General features: G+C 42.6%; 1 protein-coding gene across 2 annotated transcripts in view; it reads left to right on the forward strand.

Annotated features, from left to right (window-relative positions):
* METTL4 (methyltransferase 4, N6-adenosine) overlaps window positions 1–21,547 on the forward strand; it is a 295,930-nt gene that overhangs the window by 54,233 nt on the left and 220,150 nt on the right. For both annotated transcript variants that reach the window (XM_077270311.1, XM_077270312.1), the window contains exon 4: window positions 17,932–17,998. In XM_077270311.1, the coding sequence (XP_077126426.1) occupies window positions 17,932–17,998 (67 nt within the window). The remainder of the gene's footprint in view (window positions 1–17,931; window positions 17,999–21,547) is intronic.

The following is a 21,547-nucleotide window of genomic DNA, read 5'->3' on the forward strand; positions in this document are numbered from 1 at the left end:
GCGGTGGTCCCTCCCTAAGCTTAGTCTCTGCAATTCTCTCCGTAGTGCTGTCATGGGGGACCGAGAAAGTCATAGTTACTCACCGATAACGGTGTTTCTCGGAGCCCATGACAGCACTCGCTTATTCCCTCCCATCACGAGTGCGGTGAGCACCTTTAATTACATATGGTTTATATAGTTATATATTATAATTTAGGCACGGGGTTCCTTTTTTAAGAAATGTTATAATATGGTATTTTCTCTGTTGTAAACTAACCTGGAGGTCCTCCGATGCTCTGTAAACCAACTGATGCAAGGGAGAGGTACCGCCCTTTTATCTGTAGGTTTCCTGTCCCTGAAGGGCGGATCCCCTCTCTCCGTAGTGCTGTCATGGGCTCCGAGAAACACCGTTATCGGTGAGTAACTATGACTTTTTTTTTTTGCGACCGCCGGTAAACGGTTAATTACCGGCGATCGCAACTCGGGGGTCGGTAAAAAACCCCCGAATCATGTTCTCTGGGGTCTCGGCTACCCCCAGTAACCGAGACCCCAGAGAAAATCCGACTCTGGGGGGCGCTATTCACTTTTTCCACAGTGCCATTAATTAACGGCGCTGTGGTTTAAGTACCCTTAACTGCCGCCGTTAAAAGGCGTATCGGCGGTCGTTAAGGGGTTAAGGTAGGTGGGTAGGTTTAGGAGTGGTTCCGGAAGCTATTGTGTCCAGTGCGTCGTTTGCAGGTTTTAATGCATTCCAATGCCTTGTCTAGATGGACCATTATTATGTCATGCTGACTGTTCTTTCCTGCCAAGATATCAGTTTATCAGTGTTTAGGAAGGGTTTACAAATGTTAAGCTTCGATTCATCCCATTTTGCACCTCACTCTTTTTGGATTGAGGCTGCGACAGAAGCAGTGGTGTGTGGGTTTGGTGCCGAAGCTGTGCAGCTCATTTGGTGGTGAGATTCTAGATGCTATCATGGTTACATTAGGCCTCAGGGTTTAGTGGTGGAGTTACATAGTTAAGGTGGGGTGGTGGTAGAGATCTCATGGTTGGTAGGATTTTGTTTTTAAACCGTTTGTGTTTTTGTTTCAGGTTCCATTCCTCTGTTGATTTGGATCCTGGGTCATTCTTGCTTCCATTCGGGAGCTTTGCTGGCGGATTTGAGAAAGAAGGGTAGACAGCTCTGTTTTTCCAGGAACATAGTGGTGATGAGGTGGCTTGGTTTCAGGGGGATGGATTGGAACAGGTTACTGTAAGAAGTGCATAACAGCGCTCTCCTGTTTAGGGCCCCTGATATTCTAGTTCTTCATGTGGAGAGTTTGAGTTTTCGCCATTTTAGGGAATTGGTTAAAGATATTAAGCATGACTTGTTACGCTTTTCGTTCTACGAAAATGCTGGAGGAATGCGCGGTTGGTGGAAACGATTAATAAGGCGAGGATGAAAGTGAATACAGCGGTGACAAATTTCATTTGTAGGAATGGGGGGATTGCTGTTCGGCATTTTAATTTAGAGAAAGGAGAAGATTTTTGGTTAGCGGACGGAGTTCATTTAAATGTGGTAGGGAGTGAACTTTAGGCACTTGGCTGCAGGAAGGAATTGAAAGGGCCATATAATTTCGATGTAGGGGGGTCTTGCATTTGAGATATTCAAAGGACCTCGTTTTGGGGGAGGGGGGGTCCTTGAAGTTCTAATTTGGTCTGGGGATCCATGGGAGATGGATTCCTGAATTGGAAATTTTTACCTGTTGAATTTTGGGGGGGATTTACGGCAGTGGATTGTCGGATTCCTGGGAAGTTTAAGTGGACAATGGAACTCTTTGGATTATGGTGCTCCCGAGCCAGTGGGGTAACGGCTGAGACTAATTATGGTTTAATTATGTTCACAGTTTGTTTTTGGTAATCACCAGATTTTGGGAGCTTCAAGGACCCCACCAGTATTATGTTAACTTGAATTTAATAATGTTTGTTTGTTAAAATAAAGGCTGCTGTGGCCAAAATTATCCAAAGTACAGTGTCATTGTTTGCATTTGGGGTCTCAATGGGGGAGGTTATTTTGGGTAAGGGTTTTTGAGGTTAAATTATGAGACATATCCCCACCGGAAAATCGACAATACCATTGTCAAGCTCCTCACCCTTAGTTATGGGAAATCCTTGCCTCCTTCTGTGGTCTGATTTTACATATGCTCCCTGAGGAGCCTGTGCAGAAACTGCTGCCCCCCCCAGGGCCTTATTTAGGAGGTGGGTGGCCCGGGGCCCATTTTGGAGGGAGGCCCATTTTTCAAGGTGCTGCAATATGTAATGCAAAAACACAAAATGAAACGAACGCAAGTTTATTTACAAAAATCATTTACACCGAGTAATTCAAATAAAATCATTCATTTTTCACAATCCGGGCACTTTTTTTTTTTTTTTTAAATTCATTTATTTTCAAACACAAAGTATAGCATACATATTTGTCCTTGTCATTAATCTGCATGGTTACATTTACAAAGGATGGTAGGGACAGCACATACATATGCCAATTATTTCACAGAGGAAAAACACATGTGTATAATTATAAAACAGTCAAATATAAAGTTATAAACATACAACTCTTAAGCTACAACCAGACCAAGCCTCTGAAACTATTAAGCTGCCATTTAACGATAGCAGAACAGTATTTCCCCCCTCCACTGCGCAGTGCTTGCAGAGCAAAAGTCAGATAAACCATGTCTTTGTCTATTAGTCATGTCACAAGGTGAGATGAGAGGTGTTCCATCTATCCCAGATTTTGTTGAACTTACCCGGGCAACCCCTGTTTTGATAAAGAGTGCGCTCATAGGGGACAACTGCATTCACCAACTCGATCCAGGACCTAACAGGACCTAACATCGCAGAGCTAACAACTTCCGTGCCAAAAACAGAGTTTCACGTAGAAAGATCCCCGTATAATGGTCCCAAGCCTTCTCGTTCCATATTCCAAACAGACAGACTAAAGGTTCCATAGGAACCGGGATTGATAGTACAGAAGCTAATAGTGACGTCACCTCCCTCCAATAGTGAAGAACAATGGGACATTGCCATATCAGATGTACAAAGTCAGCGTCCGGTGAGTGGCAACGCAAACATTCCGACATCGAGTATCGACCCATTCGAAAGTCTCAGTGGGGTCAAATATGACTGATGGAGTATATATAGCTGAGTCATCCTGTTATTGACCGACGGGGAGACTTTGAGGGGGGAGTTCAAAATATCCTCCCATTCCTCGTTCTTCATATCAGTGATAAGCCCCTCCCATTTGCCCCTCACCGAGTCCACAACAGAGTTTGCTCCCGTTGACAGCAGGTATGTGTATAGGGACGAGATAAGGCCCTGAGGTCCCTGTGACTTAATGATACCTATCAGGGGTAAAGATGAAATGTTATGGTTTGTTCCCACACTCCTGACAAATGACTGAATGGCAGATCTGAGTTGCAGGTATCGGAAAAATTGAGATCTTGGAAGATCATATTTAACTTGTAGCTGTTCAAAGGATCTAAAGACCCCCTGATCATATAGATCACCCATTGACAGGACTCCGTGGGAAACCCAAAAGTTTGCAGACTGGTGGTTCACTAGTGCAGGAAAATAACCATTATCCCATAGAGGCATCTCAGCCACAATGTCCCCAAATCCAATGACCCTTTTAATTTTCTTCCAAGTGTATCGCGCCAATTGTATCATGGGCAACAATCGGGGGGCATTAATTTTTTCTGACTCTAGAAGGCCCAGTGGACATTTAGCACCAACAGAACTAACTAGGTGGCTTTCTGAATTAGGGAGATAATTATGAGGCATCCACTTACAAAGTGTTTTGGCCTGTCCCGCCAGATAATATAAAAAGAAATCTGGCAATGCCGCTCCTCCCCCCTGTTTAGGTCTTTGCAAAGTCATCAGTTTAAGTTTGGGTCTACTTTTCCCCCACACGAATGAGGCAACATAAGAATTTAAGTTAGTGAAAAAGAATTTTGGTACGGTTACTGCGCTATACAATCCGGGCACTTTCCTTGATTTTTGTGCTGCAAAATCACTAATGATGTCACTAAAGTCCAATTCACACAGTATATCTGACCTTGTCAACCCTTGAAGTCCTGAAAGTGTGTTAAAGATTAAAATATGTACATATGTATGTATGTATGTATGTATATTGTAGAAATTTGGGCTGTCTATATTAAAGACTGCTGCTGGGCTCTATATGTCAGAGGCTTCTGCTGGGCTGTATACGTATGAGAGGCTTCTGCTGGGCTCTATCTCTCAGAGGCTTATCCTGGGCTCTATATGTATGAGAGGCTTCTGCTGGGCTGTATATGTATGAGGGGCTTCTGCTGGGCTGTATATATATGAGGGGATTCTGCTAGGCTGTATATATCAGAGGCTGTTTACCTGTATATATCAGAGGCTGTTGCTGTGCTGGCTGTATATGTATGAGAGGCTTCTGCTGGGCTGTATATGTATGAGAGGCTACTGCTGGGCTGTATATGTATGAGACGCTTCTGCTGGGCTGTATATGTATGAGATGCTTCTGCTGGGCTGTATATATACGAGGGGCTTCTGCTGGGCTCTATATGTCAGAGGCTTCTGCTGGGCTGTATATATATGAGGGGCATCTGCTGGGCTGTATATGTATGAGAGGCTTCTGCTGGGCTGTATATACATGAGGGGCTTCTGTATATATATATATATATATATATATATATATATATATATATATATATATATATATATATATATATATATATATACACACACACACACACACTCACCGGCCACTTTATTAGGTACACCATGCTAGTAACGGGTTGGACTCCCTTTTGCCTTCAGAACTGCCTCAATTCTTCGTGGCATAGATTCAACAAGGCGCTGGAAGCATTCCTCAGAGATTTTGGTCCATATTGACATGATGGCATCACACAGTTGCCGCAGATTTGTCGGCTGCACATCCCAAAGATGCTCCATACAAGGCAGGATGGATCCATGCTTTCATGTTGTTTACGCCAAATTCTGACCCTACCATCCGAATGTCGCAGCAGAAATCGAGACTCATCAGACCAAGCAACGTTTTTCCAATCTTCTACTGTCCAATTTCGATGAGCTTGTACAAATTGTAGCCTCAGTTTCCTGTTCTTAGCTGAAAGGAGTGGTACCCGGTGTGGTCTTCTGCTGCTGTAGCCCATCTGCCTCAAAGTTCGACGCACTGTGCGTTCAGAGATGCTCTTAGGCCTACCTTGGTTGTAACGGGTGGCGATTTGAGTCACTGTTGCCTTTCTATCAGCTCGAACCAGTCTGCCCATTCTCCTCTGACCTCTGGCATCAACAAGGCATTTCCGCCCACAGAACTGCCGCTCACTGGATTTTTTTTCTTTTTCGGACCATTCTCTGTAAACCCTAGAGATGGTTGTGCGTGAAAATCCCAGTAGATCAGCAGTTTCTGAAATACTCAGACCAGCCCTTCTGGCACCAACAACCATGCCACGTTCAAAGGCACTCAAATCACCTTTCTTCCCCATACTGATGCTCGGTTTGAACTGCAGGAGATTGTCTTGACCATGTCTACATGCCTAAATGCACTGAGTTGCCGCCATGTGATTGGCTGATTAGAAATTAAGTGTTAACAAGAAGTTGGACAGGTGTACCTAATAAAGTGGCCGGTGACTGTATATATATATTAGACTGTGGCCCGATTCTAATGCATCGGGTATTCTAGAATATGCATGTCCCCGTAGTATATGGACAATGATGATTCCAGAATTCGCGGCAGACTGTGCCCGTCGCTGATTGGTCGAGGCAACCTTTATGACATCATCGTCGCCATGGCAACCATTATGACATCTACGTCGATCCTGTACCCGTCGCTGATTGGTCGAGGCGAAATTCGCGGCAGACTGTGCCTGTCGCTGATTGGTCGAGGCAACCTTTATGACATCATCGTCGCCATGCTGTGCCCGTCGCTGATTGGTCGAGGCCTGGCGGCGTCGACCAATCAGAGACGTGGGATTTCCAGGACAGACAGACAGACAGAAAAACCCTTAGACAATTATATATATAGATATAGTTTCTGCTGGGCTGTATGTATATGTATATATATATATATATATATATATATATATATATATATATATATATATATATATATATATATATATATATATATATATATAAATAAATAAAATATATAAAGCTGTATGTGTGTATGTATGTATGTATGTGTGTATGTCCGGGATTGGCATCTGCACCGTCGCAGCTACAGCCACAAAATTTTGCACAGTCACACGTCTGGACCCCGAGAGCGTCATAGGCTATGTTGTGAGGTAAAATTTTAACCCCGCGCGTTCCAATTCACCAAACAATTTTGCCCCTATCTACATAATGGGGAAAAAGTGAAGGGAAAAGTGTTGGAGGAAAATTGACAGCTGCCAGATGTGAACAATGAGGACTTAAAGAATGAGAGCGATGGCGACAAAGAGTATATACCGTACAGTTGCTAAGGTGGGGCCCCGACATGGGATACTCACCACACACGGGGATATGAACACAAACACAAAATGCGCCACACACTACCACGTGCTTGAACACATATACGACCCTCAGCACACATTTCACCACACACACACCAACCTCGCCACATAAAAGTCGAAACACAAAAGTCACCACTCAAAACTCGCAACGCGCAAAACTCGCTACATGCAAAACTCGCCATATGCAAAACTAGGCTCACGCAAAACTCGCCACACATGTAAAACTCACCTCATGGAAAACTCACCTCATGCAAAACTTGCACACACAGAAAAATTGCCACATGTACAAAAGTTGCACCACATGCAAAAGTTGCCTCACACAAAACTTGCACATACTCAAAACGCACCACACATAAAACTCGCCACGCGCAAATCTTGCTGCACACAACTTGCTACACTAACCTGTCACATGCAACTCGACACACAAAATGTTGCTACACGCATGTCGCCACACAACTCATCTCACAAAAGTCGCTACATGCATGTCGCCACACGCAACTCAACACACACAACTTGACACACGAAACTCGCCCTAAAACACACACAAGTCTGGTATTGTCCTTCAAAAATAAAAATCTGATTAATAAGCAGGCAAACTACAAGAGCAACAAATGTACCATATAGGAAATACGGCAGCTGTCAGTCACATGACCTGTCTATTATGTGTATGTGTGAGCTAATATATACTGCCAGGGGGGGGGGAGGGCTTCCTGTTGGCTGGGGATTTATCAGGCTGCCAATAGCAACCAATCACAGCTCAGCTTCTATTTTGCTACAGTTAATTAACCTGAGCTCTGATTGGTTAATATAGGCAACAAAGACATTCTCAGTATAACAAAGCTAATATATGTTGTGAAATTCTTCTATTAGCTTAGTTTTTGCCTTTTAATAATTACATTTCTATCTATTTGTTTTGTGGTTTTTGTGTAGAATAAATTTTTGTTAACACATTCTATTTTGCTAACAGCAGTCATTAACCCGGGCAAAGCCGGGTAGTACAGCTAGTGTGTGTGTATATATATATATATATATATATATATATATATATATATATATATATATATATATATATATATATATATATATATATATATATATATATATATACACGCACGCACACACTAGACTGTGGCCCGATTCTAATGCATCGGGTATTCTAGAATATGCATGTCCCCGTAGTATATGGACAATGATGATTCCAGAATTCGCGGCAGACTGTGCCCGTCGCTGATTGGTCGAGGCAACCTTTATGACATCATCGTCGCCATGGCAACCATTATGACATCTACATCCATACTGTGCCCGTCGCTGATTGGTCGAGGCCTGGCGGCCTCGACCAATCAGAGACGAGGGATTCAGACTGCCCGTCGCTGATTGGTCGAGGCAACCTTTATGACATCATCGTCGCCATGCTGTGCCCGTCGCTGATTGGTCGAGGCCTGGCGGCCTCGACCAATCAGTGACGTGGGATTTCCAGGACAGACAGACAGATAGACGGAAAAACCCTTAGACAATTATATATATATATATATATATATATATATATATATATGAGGGGCCTCTGCTGGGCTGTATATATATGAGGGGCTGCTGCCGGGCTGTATATATCAGAGACTGTTTACCTGTATATATCAGAGGCTGTTGCTGTGCTGGCTGTATGTAGAATAGAGGCTGAGGGGCTGTATAAAGTGTATACACAGCAATATATTGTAAACAGGTCCACACTATATACATACAGTATACTCAGACACACTGTAATGCAGTATATAGTGTGGACTTGTATATACAGTATGGTACTGTGTAGGACAGGAGCTGCAAGAAAGATACACAGATAGACAGACACACACAGACAGAGATCATACTCCCACCGCGACACTGTGAAGGCTGACCCACTTCACTTCTGGATCTTCAGTGACTGAAGATCCAGAGTGAAGTCCTGCCGCGCTCCGCGGTGGAGAAGCCTCTTCTCGCGCCGACACCTTCTTCCTCGAAGGTAGCTGAACAAACTCTCATCTGATCTAATCCGAGGGAGCGATCATATAGCTGAATAGGTAGCGCCTAGAAGCTTCTGTTGGGATCGGAGAAGGCTGCCGCATGCCATAAGCTAGGCATTAGGTACAGGGAGGGTACTAAGGAAGTGTGGCTAGGCTAGCCAGGTCAGTGGATACTGACGCAGGTCAGGTACCATGACTCTGCCGCTCTGCGAAAGCCACTGAGATGTAGGACCGTAGCCAGGTCCCTACACTTTCAGTAGTTTCTCTTTTGTTAAATGTTCCTTATCATTGGAAATGGTTCACAGCAAAGAGACGTGTATTTTACATGTTTTGAGATATTTATCCCTATATTGGTGGGAGGCCCAGGGCCCGGGCCCCTTGGGCCCACCCCTAGATCCGGGCCTGTGCCCCCCTGCTATTATATTAGAATTATATTCGATTTGCTCACATGCATTGTTACATGTTAATTATGATCGATGATATAAGTACGATTTATGTAATTGCTGTTTCTGATCCCTGAGGGGGCAACACTGTAATGTTAACCTTTTAGTGCCTGAGACGAGAAAGCTGATTGTGTGTTCAAACCCTGCTGCATTTGGTGGCACTATAGACAGGACATCTGTTATAAATGCTGCAAGGCCGATCAGACTGCATGGTGTTGACACTATAGTTAGGAACTTGTGCAGTCCCCTAAGGTATGTTCATAAAAACAGAAATACCTCTGGTCGTGAAGGGGTTAAAGAAGGAAAAAGTTCAGAAATTCATTTTCTTTGTATGTGTTTTTTTTCTCTTTTCATGACAAAAATGTGGCATTTTAATGAGGGGGGGGGGGTGTAGACTTTTTATATCCACAGTAGATACAGAAAGGCATTGAGGGGTGCATGTGGCCTCTTGTATGCACCGTCTATAAAATATAATTTGTAATATTGCTCAGCGTTTTAGAACTGATATTGGAGGAAACTTTCTGCAACATAATTTTTCATTTGCTTTTCTGATGAGCATGGATACCGAAACCTGAAGTTTTCATTTTTATGTGTGTGAGACAGCTCTTTCCATAAGCATAGGCATAGTTGTCTGTAATCTCTAGCTGCAATCTTTCTGTAAAAGATCTGTCATGAATCTGACAGTGCCCGTGTAGCCGATGGTAGGAACACATCAGTCAGTTGTTCGTTAGTTCTGATAGTGGATGACGATGAAAGATGGAAATGTAGAATGTTTCCTCTGCTGTTTGTGTATTGGACCCTGCTGAGTGTTTCTTACTTGGATTATTATTCTTAGCAGTCAACCATATTTTCTTAAAAATAAATAAATAAAAAAATAATATTCAGTTTCTTTTGCATCGGCCATATTTCTTGCCCAACGTTTTCTCTTATTCTCGTTAAATGTCAGAGGATGTGTTGAAAAATTTCTGCAACAAAATGTCACTTCCATTTATCCATTTTCCATTATTCTATTTGTTATTTTAGCAGCAAGCAAATCTTTGCAACTAAAGCTATTTCATATTTTGCTCTGTATTTCATCAGTGTAATTGCAACCCTGAAATAGTTACTTTTCTCTATTTGCAAAAATTGAAACAGCAGACATGAAATCCAGACAGAGAATATGGAGACATAGACTGCCTTGAAGATCAATAGATGACTTAATTACATACAGTGTAACCCTACGATGCCTTTGCTTTATTAACAATTACATACAGTGTCATATACAATTTCCCAAAATAAATGGCTTGAAGGAAGAACTTTAATTTATCCTTTTCATTGCCAGGCTAGTTGGTTTTAGCGCACACAGTTTTTCCTCTTTCTTCGAAGACATACGTTTTTTCTTCCTTTTTTTTTTTTTATCAACATAGTACAATGTTTTTTTTGTTTTTTTTTACAGAATGAGTTGTAGTTTTGAATGTTTTACTATAGAATATAATGAAAATTCCAAATGTGGTAAAATGGTAAACGCACTAAAAAAACTCAAACAATAATATAATCTTATAAATGTGTTCCTGATATGTCCTGTGTAATGGCTGTGTCTGACCGTGCAGGAACATGGTCTGATCATACCACAGCTCCTGGGCAGGGGAGGAAGCAAATAAGAGTATACAGACAAAATAGCCTTGGTTCGCAGCTGCTACTTTTAGGTAAAACTTTCCTCTGCCAACTTAACCTTACATAATTATTAGTGACTAGATGGTAGCCCGATTCTAACGCATCGGGTATTCTAGAATATGTATGTAGTTTAGTTATGAAGATTTTAGAATAATACATTGAATACACAGGATTCGGCCAACCGCGACCAATTAGCAAATCGTGGTTCACATCTCGCGCCAATTCGCGGCCGGACTGTGCCTGTCGCTGATTGCTCGCGGCCAGCCACGTAGTATATAGCACAGCCACGTAGTATATAGCACAGCCCACGGAGTATATAGCACAGCCCACGGAGTGTATAACAGCCCACATAGCATATAACACAGCCACGTAGTTTATAACAGCTCACGTAGTATATAACAGCCCACGCATGCAGTATATAACACAGCCCACGTAGTGTATAACACAGCCCACGTAGTGTATAGCACAGCCCACGTAGTATATAGCACAGCCCACATAGTATATAGTACAGCCCACGTAGTATAACACAGCCAGTATAACACAGCCACGTAGTATATAGCACAGCCCACATAGTATATTGCACAGCCCACGTGGTATATTGCACAGCCCACGTAGTATATTGCACAGCCCACGTAGTATATAGCAATGTGGGCATCATATCCCTGTTAAAAAAAATAAAAAGAAAAAATAGTTATATACTCACCTTCCGTTGGCCCCCGGATCCAGGCGAAGCGTTTACCGATGCTCCTCGCGCGTTCTGGTCCCAAGAGTGCATTGCGGTCTCGCGAGATGATGACGTAGCGGACTCCCGAGACCGCTACGTCATCATCTCGCGAGATCGCAATGCATTGTGCGGTCACCGGAGCGTCGCGAGGAGCGGGAAAGGCCTGTTCTGGATCCTGTTATTTTTAACATTCGATCTTTTTACTATTGATGCTGCATTAACCCTGTGTGAGCATTGACTGCGGGGAATAAGGAGCGGCCATTTTGCCGCCGTACTGTACCCGTTGCTAATCGGTCTTGGCTGTTTTGCCGCGACCAATGAGCGACTTGAGATTTCCGTTACAGACAGACAGAGGGAAGTGACCCTTAGATAATTATATAGTAGATGAGCGAGTATACTCGTTGCTCAGGTTTTCCCGAGCACGCTCAGGTGACCTCCGAGTATTTATGACTGTTCGGAGATTTAGTTTTCATGGCGGCAGCTAAATGATTTACAGATAGTACCCAGCCTGAGTACATGTGGGGGTTGCCTGGTTGCTAGGGAATCCCCACATGTACTTAGCCTGGCTTGTAGCTGTAAATCATTCAGCTGCCGCCATGAAAACTAAATCTCCGAGCAGTCATAAATACTCGGAGGTCACCTGAGCGTGCTTGGGAAAACCTGAGCAACGAGTACACTCGCTCATCACTAATAATTAGTTGTCATCCCATGCTATCCTGTCTGCAAACTGTTTTGCTTCCTCCCCTGCACAGGAGCTGTTGTATGATCAGACCATGTTCCTGTACAGTCAGACACAGCGATTACACAGGACATATCAGGGGCATATTTATAAGTCTGGGTTCACATTGTGTTATGGCAGTCCGTTAACGCTGCTATTAACCCATATTATTGGGCGCATCGCCAACGCATGCCATAATGGGCATGCGCTAGCGATGTGCCGTCATTCTGTGACGGACCCTCGGACGCGGGCTGTAGCGTTTCCGGAACTGTCACCGCTAGCGCAGATGGAGCATCTGCGCGATTGCATAACGCGATCTTTTTTGGCACTTGCGTTAACGCAGTCCGTTTAACGCATGCATTGAGCGGACTGCAGTAAAGCAATGTGAACCCAGCCTAAGATTATCTCGGCACAGGAACATTTTTTATTTTTTTTTAACACATCCAATTGTGAAGCTTATTTTCATTCCAAGATTTATTGATTAAAATTCACTTTGGTTGTGTGACAATCCCTGTCCAGACTTCAACTCTGGTCCTCGAGAGCCACCAACAGGTCATGTTTTCAGTATTTCCTTAGTATTGCACGGGTGATTGATTGCGTCACCTGCACAGGCAATAATTCCATCACCTGTGCAAAACTAAGGAAATCCTGAAAACATGACCTGTTGGTGGCTCTTGAGGACCGGAGTTGGGGAACACTGCTCTAGGTGATGGTGCACACGGTCAGGATTTTCTGGTGCCGGTAGCGGGCGGTCATGTGACCGCAACTATGTTATTTTCATAATGCCAGCCACATTCCAACTAGACATGTCTGGCCTTGCTCAATTCACTTGTATATTGCGAGGCTACACACATCTAGTTGGCATGAGACTGCATGAATGCAAATCACATATTTGTGGTCCCTTACCCGCTCCTGACATCGCCAGAGGAAAATCCTGACCGTGCATGCTATGTGCCATGTAAGGAGTTACAAGTCTTCAGTCGCATAAAGTGACTGAAAACTTGAGCCATAAAGCTGGTTTCACATTACGTTACTGGCGTCCGTTAGACGGGCTACCTTACACCGCGGCATAACGCGGTGTAATGCAGTCCGTTAACGCCGCCATTGAGTCCAATGGGCGTGCGCTAGCAATGTGCCGTCATTGAGTGACGGACCCTGGGACGCGGGCTGCAGAGTTTCCGGGTCCGTCACTGCTAGCGCAGATAGAGCATCTGCTAGCTCTATCTACGCTAGCATGATGACACATCGGCACTTGCGTTAACAGTAGCCCGTTAACGCATGTGTTGAACGGACTACTATTATCGCAATGTGAACCTGGCCTTAGCCTGGACATGAATGGCGCTGATGGGTTGCCATGGCAGCTGCAACCTGCTGAAGGTCCCCTTAACTCCTTTGAAGCCTAGTACCTGGCTGGGCTTCATATGAGACTGACTTTAGTTATCTACAAGTACAGTTTTGTTTAGATTGGGCTCCATGAGAATGGCCAAAGCTGAATTTTAAGTTTTCCCCTGGGCTATTACTTCTCTTGATGAACAATATTGCCTTTGAATGTTCTGACTACACTGTGTTACCAAGGCTTTGTCCCTCAGATAATTTTGAGTGTTCCTGATAGATTGTTTTCATTCTGATTTCAGAAATGACTTCAGATTTTTCCTATCATGTAAGGTTTTTGAAAAATAATACGAAAAATTATAGTATTCTGTTATCATTCTAAAAACCCATATATGAACTTGTTCTGAAACAGTATATTCTGAATTTTCCACTGAAATAACATAAATCGCTGATCTACACATATGCAAGCACTTATTATGCGAATTCCACGCAGGTGCAGTCTTCCCCCCCCTTGCCCAGGAGCTGTGAGCACATGGGGGAGATATTCTCAATGCTGCAAAGCCTGCTCCCATCGTGACATTACCGCCCTCCCGATGCGATCATATCATATATGCGATTCGCCTGAATACTTTTCATTGTAAAAAACTGAAGATTTATTTCGAAATGTCGCGTCGGTGTCTCAACAGCAGTGATCATTTCTGCTACATATATGGAGAATATACAATGAAAGCACAAAAGAAGGAAATGACTCCACTTGTTAAGAAAGCATATGAACTATAATTTGAATGTTCAATTGGAGATCAGGACAAACAGTGGGCACCTCATATATGCTGTGCATCTTGTTCTAGAAGCCTTAGAGCATAGCTGAATGGATCAAGACCTTCAATGCTGTTCACTGTCCCAATGATATGGAGAGAGCAGAGAGATCATGTAACAGATTGCTACTTCTGCCTTACAAATGTAACAGGATATTCAGCAAAGAACAAGAAATCAGTAGAATATCTTAGTCTTCCTTCAGCCATAAGACCAGTGCCACACGATGAAAGTCTTCGTGTTCCAAAGCCGCCCAAAGTATGGACAATGGAGGACGACAAAGATGAACTAACAATGTCAGTGGAAAATGAAACTGCTGCAGACCCGGGCTTTGAGCCTTCTACATGTAATCCACATATGTTCAGTCAAGCTGATCTAAGTGACTTGATTAAAGATTTGAAATTGTCAAAGAGGCAGGTAGAATTATTGGGATCAAGGCTACAAGAGCGGAATCTCTTATTACCAATTTTTCAACCATGTCGACAGTTTAACCTTTTGCAACGACGTCTTGGGGTTGCTTGGTGCTCTTGGATGCGAACATGACCCGAAGGAATGGCGACTGTTCATTGACTCGTCAGTTTTAAGTCTGAAGGCTGTTTTACTACATAACAGAAATATCTATCCTTCTATACCTATTAGACATGCCGTACACATGAAAAAAACGTATGAGAATATGGATTTACTGTTGACCCACATTAAATAGAAATTATAACTGGAACATATGTGGTGATCTAAAAGTTGTTGCTCTTCTTCTTGGACTGCAGCTTGATATACCAAGTATTGTTGTTTTATTTGTGAGTGGGACAGTCGTGCACGAGAAATGCACTATTTCAGAAAGGACTGGCCACTCCGCGAAAACCTGGTTGCTGGACAGAAGAATGTTAAACATCATCCTCTCGTTGATCCAGCAAAGATATTTCTCCCTCCTTTGCATATTAGACTTAGTCTTATGAAGAATTTTGTCAAAGCAATGAACAAAGAATCGGAAGCCTTTTCTTACTTGCGACAGAAATTTCCAAGAATAAGTGATGCAAAGATTAAAGAAGGTATTTTTATTGGCCCACAGATCAGAGATATAATGAATGACAGTAGCTTTGATGGCCTTTTGCAAGGTGCTGAACAAGTGGCATGGAGAGCCTTTAAAGATGTGACCTTCAACTTCCTTGGCAACAGCAGGGCACCGAACTTTGAACAACTCGTGGACAACATGCTCACAGCATATCATTTGATGAAATGCAATATGTCACTAAAAATGCATTTTCTACATTCTCACTTGGACTTTTTCCAGCCAATCTTGGTGCCGTTAGCGATAAACACTGTGAAAGATTTCGCCAAGACCTTGCGCTGATGGAGAAAAGGTACCAGGGAAAGTGGAGTACGTCAATGCTGGCTGACTATTGCTGGAATCTTATTCGAGAAGCATCTGACATGGATTATAAACTAAAGTCGTCTGCAAACACTTTTGAACAATTGCTTTTGCTACTGACATTGATGCACTGCACATTTATGTAGTGTCTCATACATCATAATGTAGACTATAAACTGTTGTTTCTTAAAAACCTTACATGATACAGACTTTTGGAGCTCGTATTTGTGTTCAGCATATCAAAAGCTATAAGATACAATAAAATTTGTTCAGGGGACAAGAACTTCCCTGAAATTTGTTGCGCAGTATTACCGGTATCAGGAGACTTGTTAATGTTTGCCCTGTGCGATCAGTCATTGTCCCGTCCTCTGATGCGTCTGTCATATTGAAGTATCTGCTGTTGGTGTTAAGAAGCTCCTGGTGACCAGCATTACATTCAGCTACTTTTCTGCTTGGACAAACTGGTCCAGACTTATTTATTAATATTTTATAACACATTAAAGTGGTTTTCTCACCAATGACATTTATCTTCTAAGCACAGGATTGGATAAAAATGTTTCTGATTTCTGGGGCTTCAATGGGAGATAACCTAGTATACAACTTATCTATCTCCAGCAAGCCCCTAGAGAATGTATGGAGTGGCCACATGGAAGGGTGACCTTCCCACACCATTTATTTGTTACAACAAATAAGAAGAATGCCCTATTCTAGGAATCCATGGCCATCTCTACAGATAGAGCCCCAGCATTTACACATTTTCCCTTTTTGCACAGGGAATAGTTTTTTCTGAAAAGCTTTTCCCACGAACGACATCTATGTCCTATTAAGTATAATGCATTCTCACACCCTGTTTGTTAAAGGGATTTTCCACTACTTGGCCAATCCCTTATCTGTAGTCCTCCATATAAATTATGCTCACCTACTGCACTGGTGCCTTTCCATCGATATTTGTCTCCTGGTGCTCTCATGACCTTTTTTTTGCCATGTGAGAGCTGCAGCTAATCAGTAGTCATTGATGGACGCCTGAGTTTCGTCTGATGGAAGTGTCAACACTACAGCTTATCGGCGACCGCGGATTGTTCCCAAAGGCTAGTGTGAGCTCTGCTACCCATCAGAAGCATAACAATGTCACGAGAGCATCAGTGCCATCATCAGGGCGATGCCAGTGTGCTGAGTTGAGCATAAGGTGTAGCGTGTTTTCTTTTTTTTTTTTTAATAAAGAAAGCAGGAAACTTAAAAACCTACCCTCCCTCTCCTGAAGATCTGCCACTGGACACTGAACCCCTCCAGGAACAGATTAGCTGCATTTTTGTTACAATGAGAATAGTCAGTGAGTGGTCATCGATGTGTTAAATTATTGGGTATGTGTTTCAGATTTGTCCATATCTGCACGCTAATACATTTTTCTTCTTCAATTCTCTGCGGACTGCTCTCACAATTTAGCAATTTGTTTTAAATGTTAAGGAACATCCAATAAATGTCTGCAGTGATGGATGGTTGGTTCTTGAAAGCTTTGTCTGGATAAACCTAAGTTAATCCTTTAAATACCGTAGACACAAAATGGTGTCTCATCCTTTGAATTTTTTTCCACGTCGTCAAGTAATTCTGCTGTGGGCTTATTCTGATTTAACGGATCCCAATATATTTGTTTCATGTTAAAGGATAGCAGAACTGTTTATTTGAAGATTAGTAGGGGTGGCAGCCCACCATTGGAATCCACATTAATCCCCAAAACAGGGGCAGTAAGTAAGCAGGTTCAGCAGAGCAGTCAGTTGTTGGTGCCTTTTGAAAGAAAATAAACATCCATAATGCACTTCCTTCAATGTGAATAAATCTAACTAAAAAGAATGTTAAACTATTTGTAATTTGCAAAAGTTAGCCAAATTGCAGCAAACCATGAAATATATATTATGAAAATATTTACAAATGGCTGTAAACATTTTTATTTTTGTGGAAAATCTGCAAATTTTTGCCATATTTTATTTAACCACAGAAGCCCCCCAGCTGCCTATGTCTTGGCTACGTAAACAGTGCACATTGGCATTTTCTCATTGCACCAATGATGGCGATATTCATATGATTTATCCACTTGCCCGCTTCCTTGGCTGTTCCCAGACACATTCTTTTTTTTGCGCAGGATTTGTTTAGGGCATGCACCAATACAATAATTTCCTGATAAGTGCCCGCTTGCCTTTAGCCTCTTACCACCCTGCTCATCTTGATTTGAAAGGTCTCCCCTAAACACAAATGGCTCAGCTATATTCACATGTACAGGCACTACTAAACCTCCTTAATGCCGATCAATGAGATAAATTCAATGTGAAATCCTGTACCAATTGATTTGTTTCTGTACTTTAATTTATTTTTTCATTCCAGATAAAAAATACAGTATCATCGTCATTGATCCACCATGGGAAAATAAATCAGTCAAGAGGAGTAAGAGGTAATTGTTTGCTTGTTAACTTTTTCATTGTTGTTTTTTGTTCATTATTTTCTTTGAAAGAAAATGCTTATTGAATGTTATATTTCTCAAGATAAAAATGTCCATGTAAGTGTATATGTTTAAGATGGCACTGAAGTAGAGCAGAACGATGGCTCAGTGGTTAGCACTGTTACTTTCCTGCACTGGGCTCCTGGGTTTTAATCCCATCAAGGAGAACATCTACAAGGAGTTTGTAAGTTCACCCCCGTGTTTGTGTGAGTTTCTTCCAAGGCGGACGGTCCGTTCATCCTGCTCTCCACTCTTCTCCCCAGCTCCATGTTTTTTTAGCAGATGAAATGTCTTTTAACAGGAACGGTGAGTGCCACCTTCTTTTTGTTTTTCATGAACTGATTCGGAAATTAGATTGTGAGTCCCAATGTGGACAGCAATGCTGATCTCTTTAAAGTGCTGTGGAATTAATGGCACTATATAAAGGAGTAAAGTAAATAATTAGCGGATAGCAAAATGGTTCAGGAAAATAAGTAAAAGCAAGAATTCATAGAAAGTGTAAAGCATAAAATAATCAAAATGCTTTAACAAAGCATGTCAAAGCTAGTAATTGTGCTAATTATACATGTTCAACTCTGGCTTATAAGGGAGAGGTAGTGAGTAGGGATGAGCGAACCCAAACTGGAAACTGAACTTCTAGTGTACTGTACCTGACCCCAAACAAGATTGTTAAAAGGCTACAGCGCAGCCAATCAACAATTTTTAAAGCTGTGGGCACTTCCATCTCCATCACAGTCATGTCAAGTAATGGCGTGATTGTGATTAACCAGCGCAACAAGTGACCCAGCCTGTCTGTGTAAAAAAAAATAAAGTAAAAAAAAAACCTTGCAGTCCCTGTCTTTTTTTTTTTTTTTTTTTTCAAAGCTAGTCAAGTGAAAACTGACAGCTGTGATCTTGTGTTATTATTCTGGGAAGGGGCCAATATCCATAAAGGTTCCCAGCTTATTAATATCAGCTCATAGCTGTCTGCGTGGCTTTTACAGGTTATTAAAAGGGGACCAAAAAAACTATATATTTAATAACTAGCAAAGGCTATATTAATAAACTGGGAAGGGGCCATAGATATTGGCCCCCTCCCAGACTAATAACCACCTCTCAGCTGCCCCAGAAATGGCGCATCCATTAGGTGAACTGCCATAACCTTGGCGACGTTATCGTTCGTCGCAGCAACCGGATTCAGACTCGTGTCAGTGTGTTTTGGCTGCTCGTGCTGAGCGGTCACATTACTAATGTCACCGCTCAGCACTGTGTCTGGATGGAGCAGTGTCTGTGATCATTGTGAGACCTCATCTTTATGGATTAACAGCGGGCAGGTGGGGATTACTTTGATTTTTTTTTTTAGTTTTATCTTAATGGGTAAAAGAGGGGATTTTTCAGGAATGTTTTGTTCAATTAAAGGACTTTTCCGTGTCTTTTTTTTTTTTTTCTACTTTTGACTATGGGGTCAGTAATGGGGATGTGTCTTATAGACGCCTCTCGATTTATTAATCCCTTGGCTTGATATCAGTGGACATAAAACAACTGACATCAGCCCTCAAACCATTACCCCACTTGCCAACATACCAGGGCAAGTGGCAAGAGCCAATGCAAAGAGCCAGAAATAGCACATGTAATGGATGCTCCATTTCTGGAGTGGCTGAGGGCTGATGTTAATCTGGGAGTGGGCTTATATCCACAGCCCCTTTCCAGCCTATTAATATCAGCCCGCAGCTGTCTGCATAGCCTTTGCTGGCTATTTAAATATAGGGGTGACTGCCACATTTTTTTTTTTTGTCTTTTTTGAATCCCCCTTTTAATAACCAGTAAAGGCGATGCAGACAGCTGTGAGTTGATATTAATGAGCTGGGAACCTTTGTAGATATTGGCCACTTCCCAGGATAACACCAGCCACCAGCTGCCTGCTTTCCCTCAGCTGGTTATTAAAAATACAGGTGACCCCCACTGCATTTTTTTGAACTTCTATTTTTAACACCTTTAGCCCAGGAGCCTGTTTTCACCTTCACGACCAGGCCAAATTTTGCAATTCTGATCAGTGTCACTTTATGTGGCAATAACTATGGAATGCTTCAATGGATCCTACTGACTCCGATTTTTTTTTTCTTGACATAAACTTGTTCGATATGACTTTATTTGTGAATCAATCAGAAATTTGGCAAAAATAGTTAATAACATTTCCCACATATCTACTTTACATCTGAACACTTCAGCAGTGGATGTTGCAAAGTGAAAGTTGCAAAGTGAAAATTGCAAACTGCCATTGTAGTGCCCAGTACATTTTGCCCAGCTCGTTCTTCTAGAGACATGCACCTGTAAATTAAGTGGGCTCTCATTGCTACAGAAATGCCAAACATGTGGACGCTAAATGTGGTTTAGGCACACTGGGGCTCAAAAGGGAAGGGGCATTTGGATTTTGAAAAAAAAAAAAAAGTGGTGTTTCTTCATGTTGCAACCTGTTTTGACACCTGGCTAGGATGGAGTTGCAGCATGAAATATGACGTCAGCTAATAGCCATTTTCATTGCATTCTCAGAGAACCCATTTAAGAATCAAGTGTTTTTTTTTTCATCTTTTCTTCTTCTCTCTCTGTATAGCTGTGTTGGGTCCATTTTCATTTTGTGTTAAGATGTGAGTTGACAGTGTAAGAAAAGAGGACTGGTTTAGTTGTTGAAATGAGCAGTTAACCTGCATCCTTCACATACTGAGGGTATGTCCCCACGGTCATTAAGTGCTGCGTACATCCGCAGCGTCCATCCCACAGCGGCCAGATGTTACAGCATAGTGGATGGGATTTCAAAATATCCCATGCCCACTATACGTGCACAGGCGCCCACGGCTCACCTGCGGAGATGGACATGCGGCGCGTCTTTCCAGATCGCAGCATGCCAATTTATCTTGTGGAGACATGCGTTCAATGAACACATGCGGAATTACCTGTGTTCAAAAGCCGGCAGCTTGCACTGCGCTGCATCCAAAGCACTGCCAATTATTGACCATGGTCACATACCCTAAAGGATTGATAACCTATTGAAACAGGAAGGAGAATCTCCTGACCTGGGTCCAGATTTCGTAGATCAGGGATAGAGAACCTCTGGTCTACAATAACCTTTTCTCAGGTCTTCAGGCACATTCCTGGGGATCGCAGTGCTTGGGCAACCAGCTCTTTAATTTCTGCTTGCGCTGCGAGCAAACAGCATTCGGTACTGAATGCTGCAGCGCTTGCAATAAAGAATTATGTCCTGAATCTGGCCAGTGTTAGCATCTGTACATACTCTGTAGGTGGAGTTAGCACAGAGAAAATTCCTGCCCCACTGCTGAAGACTGCAGCCCCACCCCAGCATCTCTTGTGATGTATGCACCAACTCCTATGTCTCCCATGATGCATGTGCTCCGGTGTCTCCTGTGATGTATGTGCTCCGGTGTCTCCCGTGATGTATGTGCTCCGGTGTCTCCCATGATGTATGTTTTCTGGTGTCTCTTATGTGATGTATGTGCTCCAGCTCTG

The sequence above is a fragment of the Ranitomeya variabilis genome, chromosome 6, assembly GCF_051348905.1.
Source record: "Ranitomeya variabilis isolate aRanVar5 chromosome 6, aRanVar5.hap1, whole genome shotgun sequence".
Taxonomy (NCBI): domain Eukaryota; kingdom Metazoa; phylum Chordata; class Amphibia; order Anura; family Dendrobatidae; genus Ranitomeya; species Ranitomeya variabilis.